This window comes from Salarias fasciatus, unplaced genomic scaffold (assembly GCF_902148845.1).
Source record: "Salarias fasciatus unplaced genomic scaffold, fSalaFa1.1, whole genome shotgun sequence".
Taxonomy (NCBI): domain Eukaryota; kingdom Metazoa; phylum Chordata; class Actinopteri; order Blenniiformes; family Blenniidae; genus Salarias; species Salarias fasciatus.
Genome location: NW_021941278.1, coordinates 76,763 through 93,889, shown reverse-complemented (window position 1 = coordinate 93,889; position 17,127 = coordinate 76,763). Strand labels below are relative to the sequence as shown.

The window sequence follows — 17,127 nt, the reverse complement described above, 5'->3', positions numbered from 1 at the left end:
GTGTTCCAAACTTACAGTAAAGATGAGCAGCTATTGCTGTAAACAACATAGTTAAATACAGTTCAAAAGGAAGGGGGAGGGCAGGGAAAGCCTCACATGTTCTGCAGCCGGCAGTCTGGAATCAGAGGACCTGCGGCTGTCCGTTTCACGGAGTGTGTGACGAGTAAAATCCTAGCACGGATCTCGTACCTTTGGGAAATTATTTGTACCGTTTTTTAAGGAGTGTTGGAGTTTAACCTGTGTGCACAGACTGCTGACTGATTAACAGGTGCATGCCAGCAGTTCATGTCACATGCAAGATGGAGCGTTTCCTTCTGAACGTCAGTGTTTCAGTCCTTCATATTCCAGTATTCCAGTGATTTTTGTTACGTACTGTAGCTTGAAATGCATTCAGATACCTTTAATGCCCCAACTGTCACTTCAAACTCTGCTCGCTGTTACAGCTCCGCCCGCCCGGGGACCTGCTTTGTTCAGTAGTACGATGCAAAATAGTTGCTCTAGTGCAAGTCTAACAGATATCAACGACAGACAATCACGTGAAACTTACTCTCACTGATCATGATGACAGAAAATAAAAGTCACAAAACAACAACTAACAATGCAGATGATGGTCAAACACATGATGCAACCAAGAAACATTTAAACCACAAAAAAAGACAGGAATGCCACGCGTTACTGGAAATGTGATTAAAGTAAAAAAAAAAATTAAAAATAGGAAAAAAGGCAGATAAGTCATGGTGTACCTAAGGCAGTACAACTGAGGTCAGGAATGTGCATAATTTGAGTTAAATGTTGTACATGATGCTGGCCACATGGGGGCAGACTAAGACAGGAAGAGAGTTCAGTTTGAGCGCCTCTGTCTTTCAAACCATAACATGTAGTGTTTTCACTATAAAAAACTATAAATAGAAAGCTTCCATGCACACGCACGCACACACACGCACTTACACACTTGTCTGTCTCTGTGAGGCTCCTCGGTGACTGTGTATTCCCAAGAACCTGCCCTAAACCTGACTCCGAATCCTCTACCCTAAACTCAAAACTCATCCTCACGTCGGGCTGCGAAACCATCAGGACCAGCCTAAAGTCCTTCAGCTGCAGGCCCGATTTAAATAGATACTACTAAAATAGAAAGACATGTGCCTACACAACAACACACGCAGACACATGCAGGCATAGTTAGAGCAGTAATTGCTGCTGTCTAGAAAAGCTGGATCATGATCATCTTTAACCTGCAGAAGAAGAAGCCTCCCTGCTGCTACAGAGGAAGAAGAGGTTGAGGACTTGTGCTCTTTGTTTCGGTACTGGCCTTATTAGTCACACAGCTCTATGAGTTCGTGGTTTCACTTGATAAAATGTAATTCCATGAAGATTTTTCGCTGATAATTCACCATCAAAGTCTCCACTCGCGGCGATGGCGACGCTTTACGGAGGTTTAGAGGCAGAAAAGAAGCTTTTAGTCCAGTGCGCTTTCTTCATGTCTCAGCCTCTTTCCTTCGCAAACCTTGACCTTTCACCTTTGCCTAGCACTGCCAGTGGTCACCGAAGGGCATCTTGGGAACCTGGATGTGCATTTCCACGGGGCGGTCCGGCAGACGGTCCCTCCCTGTAGGTGACGGTCTTCTCATTGGTTGTAGGAATGTATGACAGATCCTGCAGAGTGAGAGAAAAGCCCAGTGAGTAAAACCACACGTATGACTCAACAGACTCCCGCTGAATCAGAACCAATTAACACAAGACAACGGAATAGCTCCTATGATTCGCACAATGGAAACGGAGAGGCATTGTTGTTATCACTTTTCTTTAAAAATAAAAAGGTTTCCAAGTTTACAGCAGTCAGCCTACTTCTTTTTCAGAAGTGGAGAGTTAACATTCGTCGCATTACACTTTCATTGAGGAAGTCGGCCCAGCTTGATGCAGATTTCCAAATTATGTCAATGTGTACGATAGCTCCCCCGAGAGTGATGTGTTGCCAGTGGATGATCAGCAGGAATTGCAGTCATGTAGGATTTCGATTGGCGTTCATACAGATCACTCTCTTTACAGTCTGTAATTTGTTTAACCGTTAAAATGATATGCAGTGGTGTCGCGAACAATAAACGGGGGGCTGAAATGTTTATAAGCCATGCAGAGAAATTTAAGTGCACATTCTGCGAGCAGCCTCCCCGCATTTACAAAATTCCATCCTGTTCCTCTTCTCAGAGGCAGTGTTCGGCTCTGTAAGGTCACATATCAGGAAACTGTAGATGGTGAGCTGGGAGTTCAGAGGAAATGTAAAATACAGCTGTACCTCTGAGAGCAGCCTCATATTTCTCGCTCTGGGGTTTCAGCGGACAGTGCTTGTTTAACATAAATATCCTAAAGAATTACAGGGTCCCTAATGTTTGTGAGTGCTCCAGGCCCCTCTTCATTAAAACTCTGCTGGGTTGATGACTACCTCCTGCACGCTTGACATTTGGAGGCTCACCTTTCCAGTGCAGTGGTAGTCCGGGTCTTCAGCAGCGCCCCCTGGTGACCAGCTCTTCCTCTTCTGCATCAGCAGGCGGGACATGGCCACCACGACCAGCCCACACAGCACAGTCAGCGCACACACACTCAGGAAGGTTCCTACGAGCCGACTGCTGCTGACACACTCTGTGAACACACCAGCACACAAAAATCTGATTTACTGCAAAATAAAAAAACAATCAGAAACAATCTAAACTACACCATGATGAACAACAATTAATATGCTTTTTATCTGTTAACACCCCCGAAAATATGATGCATTGCATCGAGGCCTCTCTGTCAAAACCAGCAAAACGTCCAAAAGGTGGAGCAACAGCATCCGTCTCTCTTTAGTGTTTACATTTTTGAGCTTCTAACACATCATCCAAAAATCACAGCACAAAAAAACAGCTTAATACTCTGATCACAATATCAAGTATGGAGAATTAAATGTGTATAAATTGTCTGGAAGTGAATGTATTTGAGTCAGGAGTCAAATGTCTGACGGTGGCTGATGGAAGCGGCAGGAAAAGTGGCGTCCTCAGGAAAAGTGAACACCTCGGGACTGGACTGCACAGCAGCGCAGCGGTAAAAAGCGATTGTTGTGAGTTATTTTGAACATGCACGTCGAGCCGGGCCCGAGGCAGCTGTGCCAGTGGCGCTGCTGCTCCGAACAGTTAGCCGGCTGTGTGTCTGCTGGGGAGCATGTGTGGATGACGGGCCGATCGCGCCGCACAAAGAGCCCAAAGAAGGGCTCTGACATTTGGTAACATGGTAACCATGGAGACCTGGCTCCCTCTTGCACCAGGAGGAGTGGGCGTGAGCAGGAAGAGAGCGTCCCGTGGGTGGAGGGGGGGGTGGAGGGGCAGCACGAGGGGATGGGGGGAGATGGGGGAGACGCACAATGAGTGGTGCTGTTCCAAAAATTGGGAAAGCGGGGATGAACTGTAAACACTTGGATGTGCAATAAAGTGTGTGTGTAACCCAGGTTGTGTGAGTGTGAGTGTGTGTGTGGTGGTGTGTGTTTGGCTGAGAAAATAAAGAAAAGTGAGCAGGGAACTGAGGGGAAATGTGAAATACAGCTGCAACACTGACAGCAGGCCTGCTGACTCAAATACACGAGGGTGTAGGGTGCAGCCATGGTAGCAGCGGAAGTGACCTCGAATAAAAGTGTGTGAGTAAGTGAGAGAGAGAGAGAGTGTGTGTGTGTGTGTGAAAATTATACCTGGTCTTGTGCTGATGTGAAGCTGGGTCTGACCCGACTGTGAGCTGGTTTGAAACCTGTAGCGGCAGCTGTCATTACTGATGTACATGCACTGAATCACATCTCCTCCGCTTGTCCTGAAAACACAACAAGAAAGCTGTGAGCAAATACACCAAATACACACACACACACACACACACACACACACACACACACCACACACACACACACACACACACACACACACACACACACACACACACACACACAAATACTTCAACACCGGCAGGATCTTTCTGAAGTTTGCATGTTCTCCCTGTTGTTGCTGTGTCCTTTCAAACATAAATGTTATTCATTCAACTGATCTACAGACACACACTCATATACTGCATTGGACGTGTATTTAGCTCATGGAATGGCAACACACACTACTAAAGTTTATTCTGGCCTTTGTTAGCTGGGCTGGGCTTCGGACTCGTGTTTTTAGATGGAGCAGATATAGAAGACGGATGATGCATCGTCTGACCTTACAGTTCCTCTCAGCTTTTTCCAGAACAAACATTTTAAATGGAATCCAAGTGTTTGTTTCCTTCTCGGTGAATTTCTGTTTTATTACATTTAAAATGATCTAGTGTTAGACTAAAAACAGGCTTTAAGTTGACAATCTTATATATTAATAGTAACAAAGCTGCAGTATAACAGCTGCTGTTATATAATAGTTTATATTAACAGCAACTGCAGTAATTACTATGCAAATGGTTATGATGTGTGCATAGAGTTATGTATATATGATCTTCACCCAGCAGCCCCCCCCAAAAAGGCTGAAGATGCATTAAAAAGGCAACGTGTGTCAATAAAATAAAGGTTTTTAATATTTGGAATATATTTAAGAACCTACATATATCTTATTTTTACTTAATGACAAAAATTTAAAAACTAGTTTAACTTTTACAGCAGTGTTTCATTAAAATAAGTATCTGTAGTTCTACTCGATAGATTTGCCATCTCTGTTCAACAAATATTCCAAACTGAAACCATCTAACGAGCACCAGAAGGATTATGCATTTTATTTATTGCCTCCACATCCCAAAGGCTCCCAACAATATCACCGCATAATGTGAAAACATCTCGACGGTCAGCAGTCAATCAAAAATAAGTAGCATGTGCTGTGTGAGTTTGGGGGCTGCGGTGGTTGTCGGGGGTGGGGGTTATACCGCCTACATTAGAGAACCTCTGACACTGTGCTAAAAACAGAGCACATAATACTATACCACACAAATCTTTAGACAAATCACGCTAAATATGATGTCTTTAGATTGATAATGGAAGTTAAAGTAAACCTACAGAGGTGAGGGGAGAACACACAAACTGCAGAGTTTCCCAGAAGGCAACAGAAATAACAACTGCACCGTCATGCAAATAACTCCACAGCCTGATTTAAAACAGTGAGACTGCGTCACAGCTCTCCGGCATTTTGTTCCACAGGATCCACAAAACCGCAAATGTGTGAAATTATGTTCCCAAGAAGATTCTACTGACAGCAGTCGCTGTACCTGAGACATCGTCCTTGTAGCCGACCAGAGGCGCACAGGTGTTGTTGCAGTGTCCCCCCTCTTTCTGTGTGAGACCATGAGAGAGGTGGCACTCCACACACTTCCTGAGAGAGAGAAAACACACACACAAAAACAGTGTCAGCTATAAATGTGCAGCCCTGTCCTCTGGACTGATGTGGTAGAGAGACTGACGGGTACCAGTATGATTGACAGGAGCTTTGGCAAGCGGACATCTTTCACAGAAGTCTCCAGAGTGCTGGGGGTCGTCACACACACACTTCCCACACACACACCTGCCCCTCCCACCGCAGAGCAGGCCGTCTGGTGATTGGCAGGTTTCTGTGGAGACGGGACAGCCACAGCTATCGCCTGTCCACCCGTCCTCGCACACACACTCGCCCGACACACACACACCTCGACCTGAAAGGAAGAAACAGACACAGGAGAGGAAGGTTTTCAAGAGAAAACACAGACGGATTGTAATTTGCATCAAAAGTGCACGTAGTCAAATTCCTGGGAAAGCTCTTTTGAAACAAATGCAAATCATCTATTCCTTACCTCCACACAGCAGCCCTTCTTTGTAGGGACAGGAGAAGTCGTCCCTCTCACAGTATTTCACGTAAACCGTCCCGAGTCTGCTGTGATCCACACACATCTCCCGCATTCACACACTCCTCGGCCGCTGCAGTCCACATCGGCGCCATCTGCTCTGCAGCCCCGGTTTGCATCTGTGCTGGAGTCTCTCATCAGGCCGCTCCCCGTGCACGGTGACTGATTGTCATCACGACAGCGTCCGGTCGATCCGCAACTGCAGCGGCATTTTGAGCGGATCCTGACGCGGTGGACTCATTGTAACCTATGGGCCGCACCATCACTGTTACGTCTTCATCTTCACCATCGTACAGGACAGGATCGCAGGCCGATCGTGATGTTGAAGTAGACCTGCGAGACAAAAAAGACACGACCTTAAGCATCTCTGGCCCGCTAATGAGAATTTTAAAGCCCAAATAGCAGACAGAATCGCAGTTAAATCTATTTTGTAGAGGGGAAAAAGAGACACAGTTGGCAAAATCTGCTCAACATGAGGGTTGCAGGATCACGTACACACTGGATAGGAGGAGATTCAGATCCAAATGTGACAAGACGAGAGATCTCAGTTCAGTCAGACCGAGACTGAACAAAAAAAGTGCTGAGAACTAAGAAGAGAAGTTCACAGCAGCCTGACAAGTTAACAGGGCGGAAAAAAACCAACAAGTAGAGTAGAAAAGACATGAAACAGGAGTCTGGGAACAAGGGGGAAAAGGTGGAAAATACCACAAAGTCAAGAATAAACACTGTGCTGTTTGTTAAATATAGGCTCAATCACTGTGTACGATAGTGTTGCCACTGTGAGCATATTAATATGCTGATATCGACTATTAAACAGAGATTCATTCTGCTTATAAATATAAGAATGAAACACTGACAAAACTCCAGCTGTAAATCTGAAAGGAATGACATTACACAACATCCTCCTCCTGCATGATCACAGAAACCTCTAATAGGCTCTGAATAGTTAGATGAGGAAGCAGATTTTCAAGTGCTACTTAACTTAATCATCCTATTGATGTGGGAGAGCGGTGCCTGGTTCGAATCTACAGTCAAGCTTTTCTCTTGATCTTCATCGCCATTCTGGTAAGTGCCGGTGCTTTTCCATAATTTTCTTTAATCCACTCATGGATTAAAAGGCTTAGCTTCACTTTCTATGCACAATGGAGTATCTATAGAGGGTGGGATTCTTTTTTTCTATCTTGGTGAGAGTCAAGAGCCCCAAACGAAGAAGCAAGGACGTCTCAAAGGCTTCCAAATGAATGAACAGAAACAAAGATTCCAAATGTGCTGAAAAATGTTATAATTAATGCAAAAATAGCAGCTCTTTCAGGTTTTAGATGAATATCTTTCGGACAGTGGCTTTTTGTGTAATTGTCATGACTGCAGCAGAGGAGCTCCTGTACAGTGCTCTCTGCAGCGGTGGAGATATTTCAGGCTTTTCATCAGCTGGATAATGACACAGGTGTCAAACAAAGTATGTCTAATGACCCATTTTCTAAATATAAATGTCCCATTTGCTGGTACATGTTTTAAAATTGGGCAGGGTGAGGATTTTGGGACAAAAAGGTCATGGAATCACATGGAAATGTTTTTCTGTTAAATACAGTCTGTAATCCGCTCAGCTGGGATTATTTACCAAATCTTTTCCGTCACGTAAATCTCTCAGACTTGTATGTCAGGTGTTTGTTATGTGTCAGAGTAATCCGACCCAACCAAGAAACTCTGTTCCGTGGCATCTCAGGGAGCTTAACTCAGTGATCTCTGCATAGACTGAGAGTATCAGTTTAGCTAAACTCTAATCCTGGGTGAAATCATGTGCTGTGTGACACTGCTGCATGTTGAAAGTGAGCCTTTGTGTTTACCGTCTGATCCGGCTGCACCCCGGAGCAGCTCTGGTCCTTCGCAGTGGATCCGTCGGGACACAGAGGAGACACGGACACCCAGTACCTGCTGAGGGCTTTGTCCTCCACCGACACCGACACTGCAACCTCCGACAGCAACCTCTGGACGCGGGACAGGAAGGACAACAGGTTCAACGCTGCATTTTGATACGTGGTTTGGATAAGAGAGGAATGAAACAGCGGCACTTTAAAACCTAAACCAACAAAGTCAATGAGGCTAAAGAAGCAGGAAAGGGGGGGTGGGGGCAAATAGAGCTTGAAACAAGTAACTGATTACCGTAATTAAATTCTCACATGTCGCCAGAAAGCCAGTATTGTACTTTCTGTTTCTGAATTGCTGGGCGGATGTTATGGGAACAAGGAGGAGGGGCCAGAAATAGCATCTTTGTATCCGTTCCCTGATTGGGACACATGGTTTTCCGCGCGGATCTGATAGCTATAATGCCGCTTCTGTTCAGGCTGTGCTGCTTTTGTGCGTGTGTGCGTGTGTGTGTGTGTGGTGTGTGTGTGGTGTGGTGTGTGGTGTGTGTGTGTGTGCGCGCACATATGCGTGGCTGCACAACCAGATCTGTGGATTCGGCAGATTCTCGGAGCAAACAATGGAGCGCTGTGCCGGAGGCAAGATTATACCCCAGAACGCTGCCAACTGAACAAACTCCTTGACTAGCACATGCACAATGCACACAATCACACACACAAATGAGGTCTTAACCTCCTTAAAATCCCGTTCTCGTCTGTGTGTGTGTGTGTGTGTGTTGCATTAAGCCTCCAGCAACTGAAAACTATCCTACATAATTTGTTTTCCTAACTTCAAAACATTAAAATAGCTGAAAATACAAGCTGTTGCAGGTTTAGATGAGACGTGTCTTTGTGCTTGTGATATTTTTGTTTTTTTTTCCAACACTCTGCAGCCAAATTTAATTTCCTGGGGTATATTTAGGCTGTACATATTTTCAGGAATACAATACCACTGCTTCCCCAAGTTTTTTCTGCAGAGGACTATCTTTTACACTTGCACGATTAAACTGATTTCACAAAAAGAAAACCTTGTTCATGTGACTCCAACAGTATGATGCCCTAAAACATATGAGTTAAAAATGTATAGTGCTTCTTGCACTGTATATAATATATACAATATACAAGGAAAAAACAAGATGCACAGGTGAATAAACGTATTGTACCTTGTATGCGTCCACCACCAGTTCTATGAGGTTAGGAGCCTGGAAGAGCCCTAACTTTCCCAGGAAAGAGCCCGGGAGCAAGTGCACCAAATCCTGGACCAGGGAGAAGAGATTAGAACACTGAATGATAAGCTATTTATAGGACAAGAATGTGAAGATAGAAAAAAAACAATCACTGTCTTGTGCATGCTCTGCATTGACATAATCCGTTCTGCACGGTTTACCTTGTACCACTGGTACTGCTGCTTCTCCACTGCAAAGATGGAGTAGATGTAGTTTTCAAGCAGTTTGTCAGATAATTGACCCAAACTTGGATGGTACCTAAGAAGCAGACAAAATAAAGGATATATGTTTAATGAATCTAAATGTTTCTGTGTATAACTAAAGTGCAGCACAGCTGGATCTGAAGACTGTAATAATCACAACAACCAAGCTTCTATACAGTAACTTATACATCTCATAAATTTATCAGATAAACTTGAAGAGGCTTTTAAAAGTCAAATCCACACGTTGAGCCTGTGTGGGTCACTGGTCCTCACCATGGTGGTACTCCCGGTGTAGACGTTGTTCTCCAGGTGACACAGGCCGTCGTGTGGCACCACAATCCCGGCCAGTCGGCTGTCCAGGGCGAGGTGGGAGGGCTGGTCGGTCATCAGGAGGAGCAGACGCTTTGCTTCTGGCCGCCAACGATTGCTCTCTGAAAGGAGACCAAAAGGAAATCAAATATTCATAGTCAGTCTTGCGTTTGAAAATCAATTTTATTTTATTCAAATCGAACACCAGCACAGACCCATGTTTAGATTACTTCCACATTCTGATTCACTGGAATCAGTAGTTTCTGGCATGTTCGGACTGATGTGGAAAAAAAAGTGCTTGACACATAATTCAATATTCAGTAGTGTGGCAAAAAAAAATGCACATCCAAACATTTTACTCATCTGAACTGTATCAGCTTTTGTGATGATCGGGTCCTTCTGTAATCCCCAACTCCAGCAAAAAAACCGCAAGAAAGCCCTTTATCAGCCAAGAAGCCTCTCTGTCTTTATGTCTGTGACTCATCACTGACAATGGGAGAAAGTGTGCACACGTGTGTATTTAAAGAAACTTACCAGCATGTAGTAAGTAGGTCTGACATAATGGAGAGTCTATTTATAGGCCGCTGACCACCGTGGTGTTTCCCTGCATGCTAGTTACTCAGACCCCCTGCATGGTGTGAGTCACAGCCCTCCGGCAGCCAGAGAGTAACCAACTGTGACTGTGTGTGTGTGTGTGTGTGTCTGTCTGCCATACCCCAACAATGTTGTCATGCTTCGCGGAGTTCCAGTCGCAATATTTATTGCCGAGTCAGAGTGCTATCATTCCTCCCTGAAATAACGCCTCTTTCACTGCAATTCCGGCTCACCACCAAATTTTGAAACTGAAAATGCCTACTTTAATGTGAAAGCACACAGGAGCGCGCACCACACCCACCTGGCAGACGGCTGCCTGCAGCATAGCGTCCAGTCCTCCCTAAGGTGTGTCCATGTTTCCAGAGATCCGCTGGCGTTTGATGACCCGCGTGAACTCGCTCATGTTTCCGGTCATGCTGAGGACGTGGTGGAAGCCGTGCGCCGGGCGGCAGCGGATCTCATAATCGCTGGTAAGAAGAGTGAGGACAGACAGGTTAGAGTGACTGTTGGCTCATCATCACAACCTTAGCAAGTGAATATGTCTGACTTAAATTGCACCATAAATAAATGAGCTGTTTGTGAGAATATTAACAAAATTACCTGCAAGGGTTATTGATCTTAGAAGGATGGCGTTGATGTAAGGTGAGACGGGTTTGTCCACAAAGGAGCCGAAACCCAACCACAGGTCAGACGAGTGCTCCGTCATGCGAAGGGACAGAGCTACGCCCACTGTCTTCAGCTGGACACAGACACAGACGCAGATGAAGACAAAAACAGTGAGGATATTCTGGAATAGAAAGAGGAATTTGTAGAAGTTGTAGAAGACAAAGAGGAAATGAGAAGAGGATCTGTGAGCAAATAAATTATTTGAGGATCAAACAAAATGAGAGAAGCACAAAATAAAGAAATTAAAAGTAACTTTTTTTCTTAAGCTGTTTGAATGCTTTCGTTTTAAGTCAGAATGACTTAATCCTTTCCTTTCTATTCCTTATACAGTCCCAATTTTATCAGCCCTTTGAATTCACTCAAAATGTGGTTGTTGTTGGAGTTGTAAATATATTTTTTAAGCATGCATTTTATTTGAAAATATGTTTTATTATTCCTGACAGAAACAATGGACAGAAGCTACTGCCCCCCTGTTTCTTGGTGCACTGACCTTGATAAAGAAAGGTTGTGATGAGTCAGGCTTTAAATCTTGGATAAGACCCAAACGGTTTATTGGAAAAAAAAGGGGGTGAAATGCATTAGCATTGACTGACTAAATGGAAACTGTGTGTTTCAGCACCTACATGATCCAAGTTTTCCTGCATGGAGGCCGATACGTCCACCAGGTAGTAAAGATCCACAGGATAATGCTCCAGCTGCTTCACAGCCACGATGAAACTGGCCTCTGAACCTAAAAGCACCGACAAACGACGGCGAGTTTAAAATTGTCGCTGAGCGATGGAACAGCACGCTGCACTGAAGCATGTGACAGTCTACCTGGCCTCAGGGTTACGCTGATGTCTTGTGGAGATACTTGTGTGCTGCTGATGGTGGCGTTGACTTCCACCTTGACGTCGGGGTGCTCCATGAACTCCGGGCCACAGCCCTGCTTCTGCAGGTTGACTGGCAGGCCGCAGCGCCGGCTCAGGCCTGCCCCATGGAGAAAGTCCTGGTGGTCACAGCGGGCCAGGGATTAAAACGGCCAGTTAGGACAAATTACCTTTCCTCGCTTTACAAACAGTCTATTGGTACAAAGATTTATCTTAAACTGGATTATATGGATGTAAATGCAGCACATAAAACAAAAGAAGCATTTCCAAACAGACCTATATACAGAATAAACTGTTTTCACAATAATCTCTTCTAAGAACAGAAGGAAGTGGGTCAAGCTAGCTGTGCTGTTTGTCCCACATGACCCCACAGCCCAGAGGCACAGATTCTGACATGTTTATGACCATGGTGCATATATGATAAGCTTTATCAGTGCTGTAGTTTGGCTTTATGCAGCTGTGGATGTGACCACTTTTACTGTAATCATATCTGTGATGTGGAGGAATGTTCAACCGTCCTTGAAGCCCAGCTTGTGAGCCGTAACACTGCAAAAGTCCTGGGAGGCAGTGAGATGTAGGTAGATGAGCACAGAGCTCCAGTTCATGGCTTTCTGAAGTCTGTAGAATCACCAACAGTCTAGGAATCACGGTTATGCACATGCTATATCCTGTGACAGGCACAAGATAGGAACACAGATGGCCGTTTACTATTTATTGTGTTTGGTGGTGATTTCTCATGCAATAACAAGAGATGTTTTGATATTACTTTGTTCTGAAATACTCAACAATTCAACATCCATGTTCAGATCACCTCTCTGCATGTATGAACTTAAAAGAAATCTAAATTGGATAGAAAGGAACTGGTGGTATGTTTTCTCATTCAGTAACTATTTAGCAGATTTGCTGTGCAGCTGAACTACAAGTTTCCCAGAAGCAACAGGTCATGCTTCCTAGCTTGCGAGTGATTAGTGACCTTTGGGATCAGTGCTTGTTGACCAGAGCTAGTTTCATAATTTAAGTAGGCCATTTTGCATCTTTGCTACAATTATGGACCTGATTTGTACGAGTAAATCTGAGATAGCGACACGTTCGACGAGTCTTCGATCCCCACCGCAACTCATCTACTTCTGCTGCTTTGAAAATGAAGAAACGGAAAGTGCCATTAACAAGTTTCTAATAACACGCTCCCAGGCTATAGATGAACGCTTGGCCATAAACTGAACCTCACAGTTTGACTGACTTCTGTTTATTTATGGTCGTCCCTGTGGCTATAATTTTCAGTCCAGCAGTTCTGAACAGCGAGAAAGTCTCACACTCACTTCCAGGGACTTTCCTTACACACTGTAGCCTCTTTACCGAGCAACAGCCACGTGTGAACATGAATATTCACAGACACCGTATAGCACTTTAGTTTGTTAAAGCCTGAAGGAGCATGGCGGGGAGGCGGTTGGGGAGGTGATTTCTGAAAGCAGTCACACACCAGCGAGTACGGCCCGACCTGGCTGGAAAGCACCTGAAGTCTGTAAATACACACATGTTGACAGTCCAGTCTAGCCGGGGTAATTTCTCCCGGTGTTTGTGTGTGTGTGTGTGTGCGTGTGTGTGTGTGTGTGCGCGCGCGTTGTGACTTGTGTGGCACTGGGAGGTTTTACAACTTCTGAAGTCTGATTCAGGGTGGGCTCTTTATGAGACAGACTGACACGCAGGCCGCAAAGACAGATACTGACCCACAGACGGGGCGGATGCTGTGATATGTGTGAAGTTGAGACTAAACACACGGACAGAAAGTGGCTCTGTCTCTTCCGCCGCATGAGGAAAAATGTGGGGAAAACGTTCACACACAGACTGATGCCCCGAGTAAGGTCAGAGCGCAGGCCGCGAGCCTAAACACACACGTTATATTCCACATTTCTGGATGGCACCAGAGCCTCGGCTCAGGAGTGCTGCTGAATGTCAGTCAGCTCCACACAAACTCAGATTTTTCGTTGGCGATCTACCTCTTTGAAACACCAGGCGCACTGTGGACCACGTCTGAGACAATCTGCACAAGAAGAGACCGCGGGCGACTTGCACACACTCTCACCTGCAGAGGGAAAGAAGGCAGAAGATTCGAAGAGAAGAGAGGAGAGAAGGGAAGAATTTCAGATTAGCATATGAAAGCATGTGCGTGTCAACACTCATTAGCATGCAGGCGAACCCCCCTGTGGATATTTAGGGATCTCATGCACATTTTTGACGATCAGAAGCACCACTTTGCATTCCTATGAGGCTATTCAGGCCGCATCAGCCGGCGTGCGGGGGTGTGGGAACAGGTGCTTGAGTTGCTGGAGTGGTGCAATGGACTATTAACCGCAAGAATGCCCACAATAAACACACACAGGCGCACACAAACAGACAGGCATGTAAACACTCAGGACATCTGATGAGTCAATAACCAGATGCTCCATATGTAATTACCACAGAGGCAGCCATACATCGGATACTTTTATGCCAGAGTCTGCAGAAAAATGCAGCAAGGAGGTAGAGCGCTAGGATTCCTCAGAGGAATTAATGATTTATTGGAGTAATTTATCTACTGGAATCTAATTTTCCTGAGCCGTTTCTGTGAAGTACAAAGCCGGAATGTAGGACAGAGGAAGGCTGCAGGTCTTTGCACTAACACACTCTATTATCAAGCCACTCTGACCCAATTAGCAAGTTCCTGAATAGGTGAAGCATTTAACTTGTAATTACTAACGATTAATGTCTGTTCATACAAATAGTGGGTCCTGATTGAGAGCTTGGAGGTCGAACATGAGCAATTACCAGTGTGCCACTGCCTGTGGTGTTTTCTCCAGGAGCCAATTAATGCGCACGACTGCTGTGATTGATGAAAAGATGCTCACGAGCGCATTAAACAGGACGCAATGTAAAGAAACGCGCGGCGCGGTGGTGATTTTGACGTGATCCAGGAGGATAATAATTGGCTCGCGGTGTAATTGACCCTAATGAGCCTCTGTACTCACCGGAGCCGGAGGCTTCAGCGCAGACCGTGACCGTCAGACAGCCGAGCAGGAGACACAGGGGGACGCTGCCGTAAGCGAGGAGCCAGGAAGTCATATTATCCCGTCCGCACCGGCTGGCTGACCGGCGCGAGGCAGCGAGGAGGAGGCGCGGGGAGCTAGAGGAGGTGAACCGGTGGAGGACACGGACCGTGCGTCCGCCGCCGCGCGAACAAAAGCCGGGAGTGCCGGACCGAGCCGCGGGACATTGTCGTTCACCCAATAACCCTCTAATCCCGGGAGGTATTCACGTCCCCCGGGTCAAATCAGCTACGAGCGCGCTCCCCCGCGGACCGCGAGTGAAGGTGAACAGGAGTGTGAGAGCGGCTGCGTGCGCCTCAAGTCCCTCCATCGATTTTTTTTCTTCTTTTTCTTCTTCTTCTTCTTTCCAACCAGCCTCAGGTGAGCGACGCGGACCCCTCGTCTCACAGGAGTCCCATCCCGGGACGGAGTAGCTCAGGAGTTGAGACTTGCCTCACGCGCCGGTGCCGCGGTGGAGAGCGTGGTGGAGCGGCCGGTCCGCGCGCACAGCCATCCAGGAGAATGACCGCTGTACTGACTCAGACGGGCGGTGCCATGGCAACAAATAAGGAGAGAGAGAGGGGGAGAGAGACATTTACTCTCCGTGGGCTGCGTGGAGTTTGTGGCGCGGTGCATTCCAAGTCGGACGGACGTGGCCTTGAATGACCGCGGGTGTTATATGGCTTCTTGAGGGAGCCGTTCAGCCGCGCGGAGGGCTCCTGTGAGCAGGGAGGGGGTCCTGAGGCGCGTGGAGATGGATGATTGGGGGCGTAGGGTGGAGTGGGGGGGTGTGTGCAGGGGTGGAGGGGCCCCAGTTAAAGCAGAGTTCTCACAGAGGGGTTCACAGGCTGGTGCTACAGGCGGAGGAGGGGGGGTCTGGTTCATTGTGCACAGATTCCAATGACATGGAGTAACCCCGCCTCGCTGAGCTGGCTGCGCCCCTGTGCAGGAGCCAAATACTTACCAAACAACTCAGCATTTTAAGCCGGAGGGGGACAGAGGAGAGAGCCAGTGTGGGGACAAAAGACACAGAGGCTTACCGTCTTTGACTTGATCCAGTACGGGTCTCAGGTAGAGGTCTACCAGATAACAAAGTGGGACTGTTCGCGGATACCTGCTGAGATGTTAGTTGTGCAATTACAGTGATTTAAGTTTCAGTGAGCTTGTTGCTTTGTTGGGAACTGCTGATTCCATCCTGCCAACAGCCAACTCTTAATTTGAGCATTAACTGAAGCGACAGTTACTGCTTCACCAAACTCCTGTTTACGGGAAGAAGAGGGACAGATTCGTCCTGAATTAATTCATGTGTTTCTGAGAGAAATCTGAAACGTGTGTGATAGTAGGTCACCATAAAATGATCTGTGACCTATCAGTTGTTTAATTCCATAAGTGCTGCATGTATGCTTGCAGTTTATCTCAGGTCCTAATAATAAAATGAATTGGTTTGACAATAGAGCACCTTCCTCATATAGAAGCAGTATCAACTCAATGGAATGAGTGAATCAGTCCTGAGGCGCTCCCACACTACCAAAAAAGTACAGTAATTGAACTGAGGGCACATTAATAAGACATTCCAGCTGAAAGAGATAAGTAGTTTTTTAAGTTTTTCAGGAATAGAAATAAATACCCGATCGAGTATTAATCATCAGTAATTTGCCCATTAAAAGATAAAGCAAATATTTTGCTTGGCGTTTTGCCTAAACAGTGAGCGTGCCAGCAGTCAGAAGCACCACACAGCGGTCTCCTCGCCCTTATCAACTCTTTTTGACCCCATCTGTCCCTCGGGAGCCCAGAGCGGAGCCAGCTATGCCTCTTTCCCCATTCATTCATATAAATCCACAAATGAGGATTTTTAGAGGGGGGGGGGGGGGGGGGGGGGGGGGGGGGGGGGGGAGTGTCAACTCCGCCCTTTCCGTGCCCGCGAGCGGTCGCTCTCAATTATGGTAATGATGCAAACACACACCGCATTGTTTTCCAACTGTGTGAAAGATCTCTGAGAAACTCTCTCTACCCTGGCCAAGTCTCTCCTCTCCGGACTGAGGGTGGCAGAGCGGGTTTGTGGAGGTTGTCTGGAGGGCAAAATATGGATGTTCTCTGGGCTGAGTTAACTTGATAATGGACTCTTGTGTAAACACTTCCCTGGCCTCTGTCAATACTGGCCAGCATCAGCGTCTTAATGACAGCTGTCACTGCGGTAAACGTGACAGAAAACACTCTTCCAATGCATCATTCCTCCCCCACCTTTCCGCCTCCACACCCTCCCCTGCTCCGTCCTCTGATTTTTTTTTTTTTCCTCCCCCCCCCCATATGTTTGTGTTAGCAGTCGGCTGGGCTTTCCATCACGCTGTTCTGGTCTCATCACTCTCTAACCACACACTCGCAAGCGCGCGCGCGCAGACACACACACACACACACACACACACACACACCACACTAGTTTGCGT

General features: G+C 46.4%; 1 protein-coding gene across 1 annotated transcript; it reads right to left on the bottom strand.

Annotated features, from left to right (window-relative positions):
* Positions 1 to 1,487: 1,487 nt before the first annotated feature.
* On the bottom strand, positions 1,488 to 14,892 carry LOC115384681 (integrin beta-8-like). The gene is given in 22 exon segments (XM_030086922.1): positions 1,488 to 1,604; positions 1,606 to 1,653; positions 2,468 to 2,634; positions 3,713 to 3,814; positions 5,227 to 5,348; positions 5,443 to 5,470; positions 5,473 to 5,664; positions 5,803 to 5,892; positions 5,895 to 6,083; positions 6,086 to 6,146; positions 6,148 to 6,186; positions 7,698 to 7,838; positions 8,918 to 9,010; positions 9,142 to 9,236; positions 9,456 to 9,612; positions 10,379 to 10,553; positions 10,687 to 10,717; positions 10,720 to 10,825; positions 11,376 to 11,482; positions 11,569 to 11,740; positions 13,619 to 13,704; positions 14,627 to 14,892. Coding segments are annotated over 22 exon segments (2,376 nt in total). The 5' UTR covers positions 14,721 to 14,892; the 3' UTR covers positions 1,488 to 1,523.
* Between the last annotated feature and the right edge of the window lie 2,235 nt (positions 14,893 to 17,127).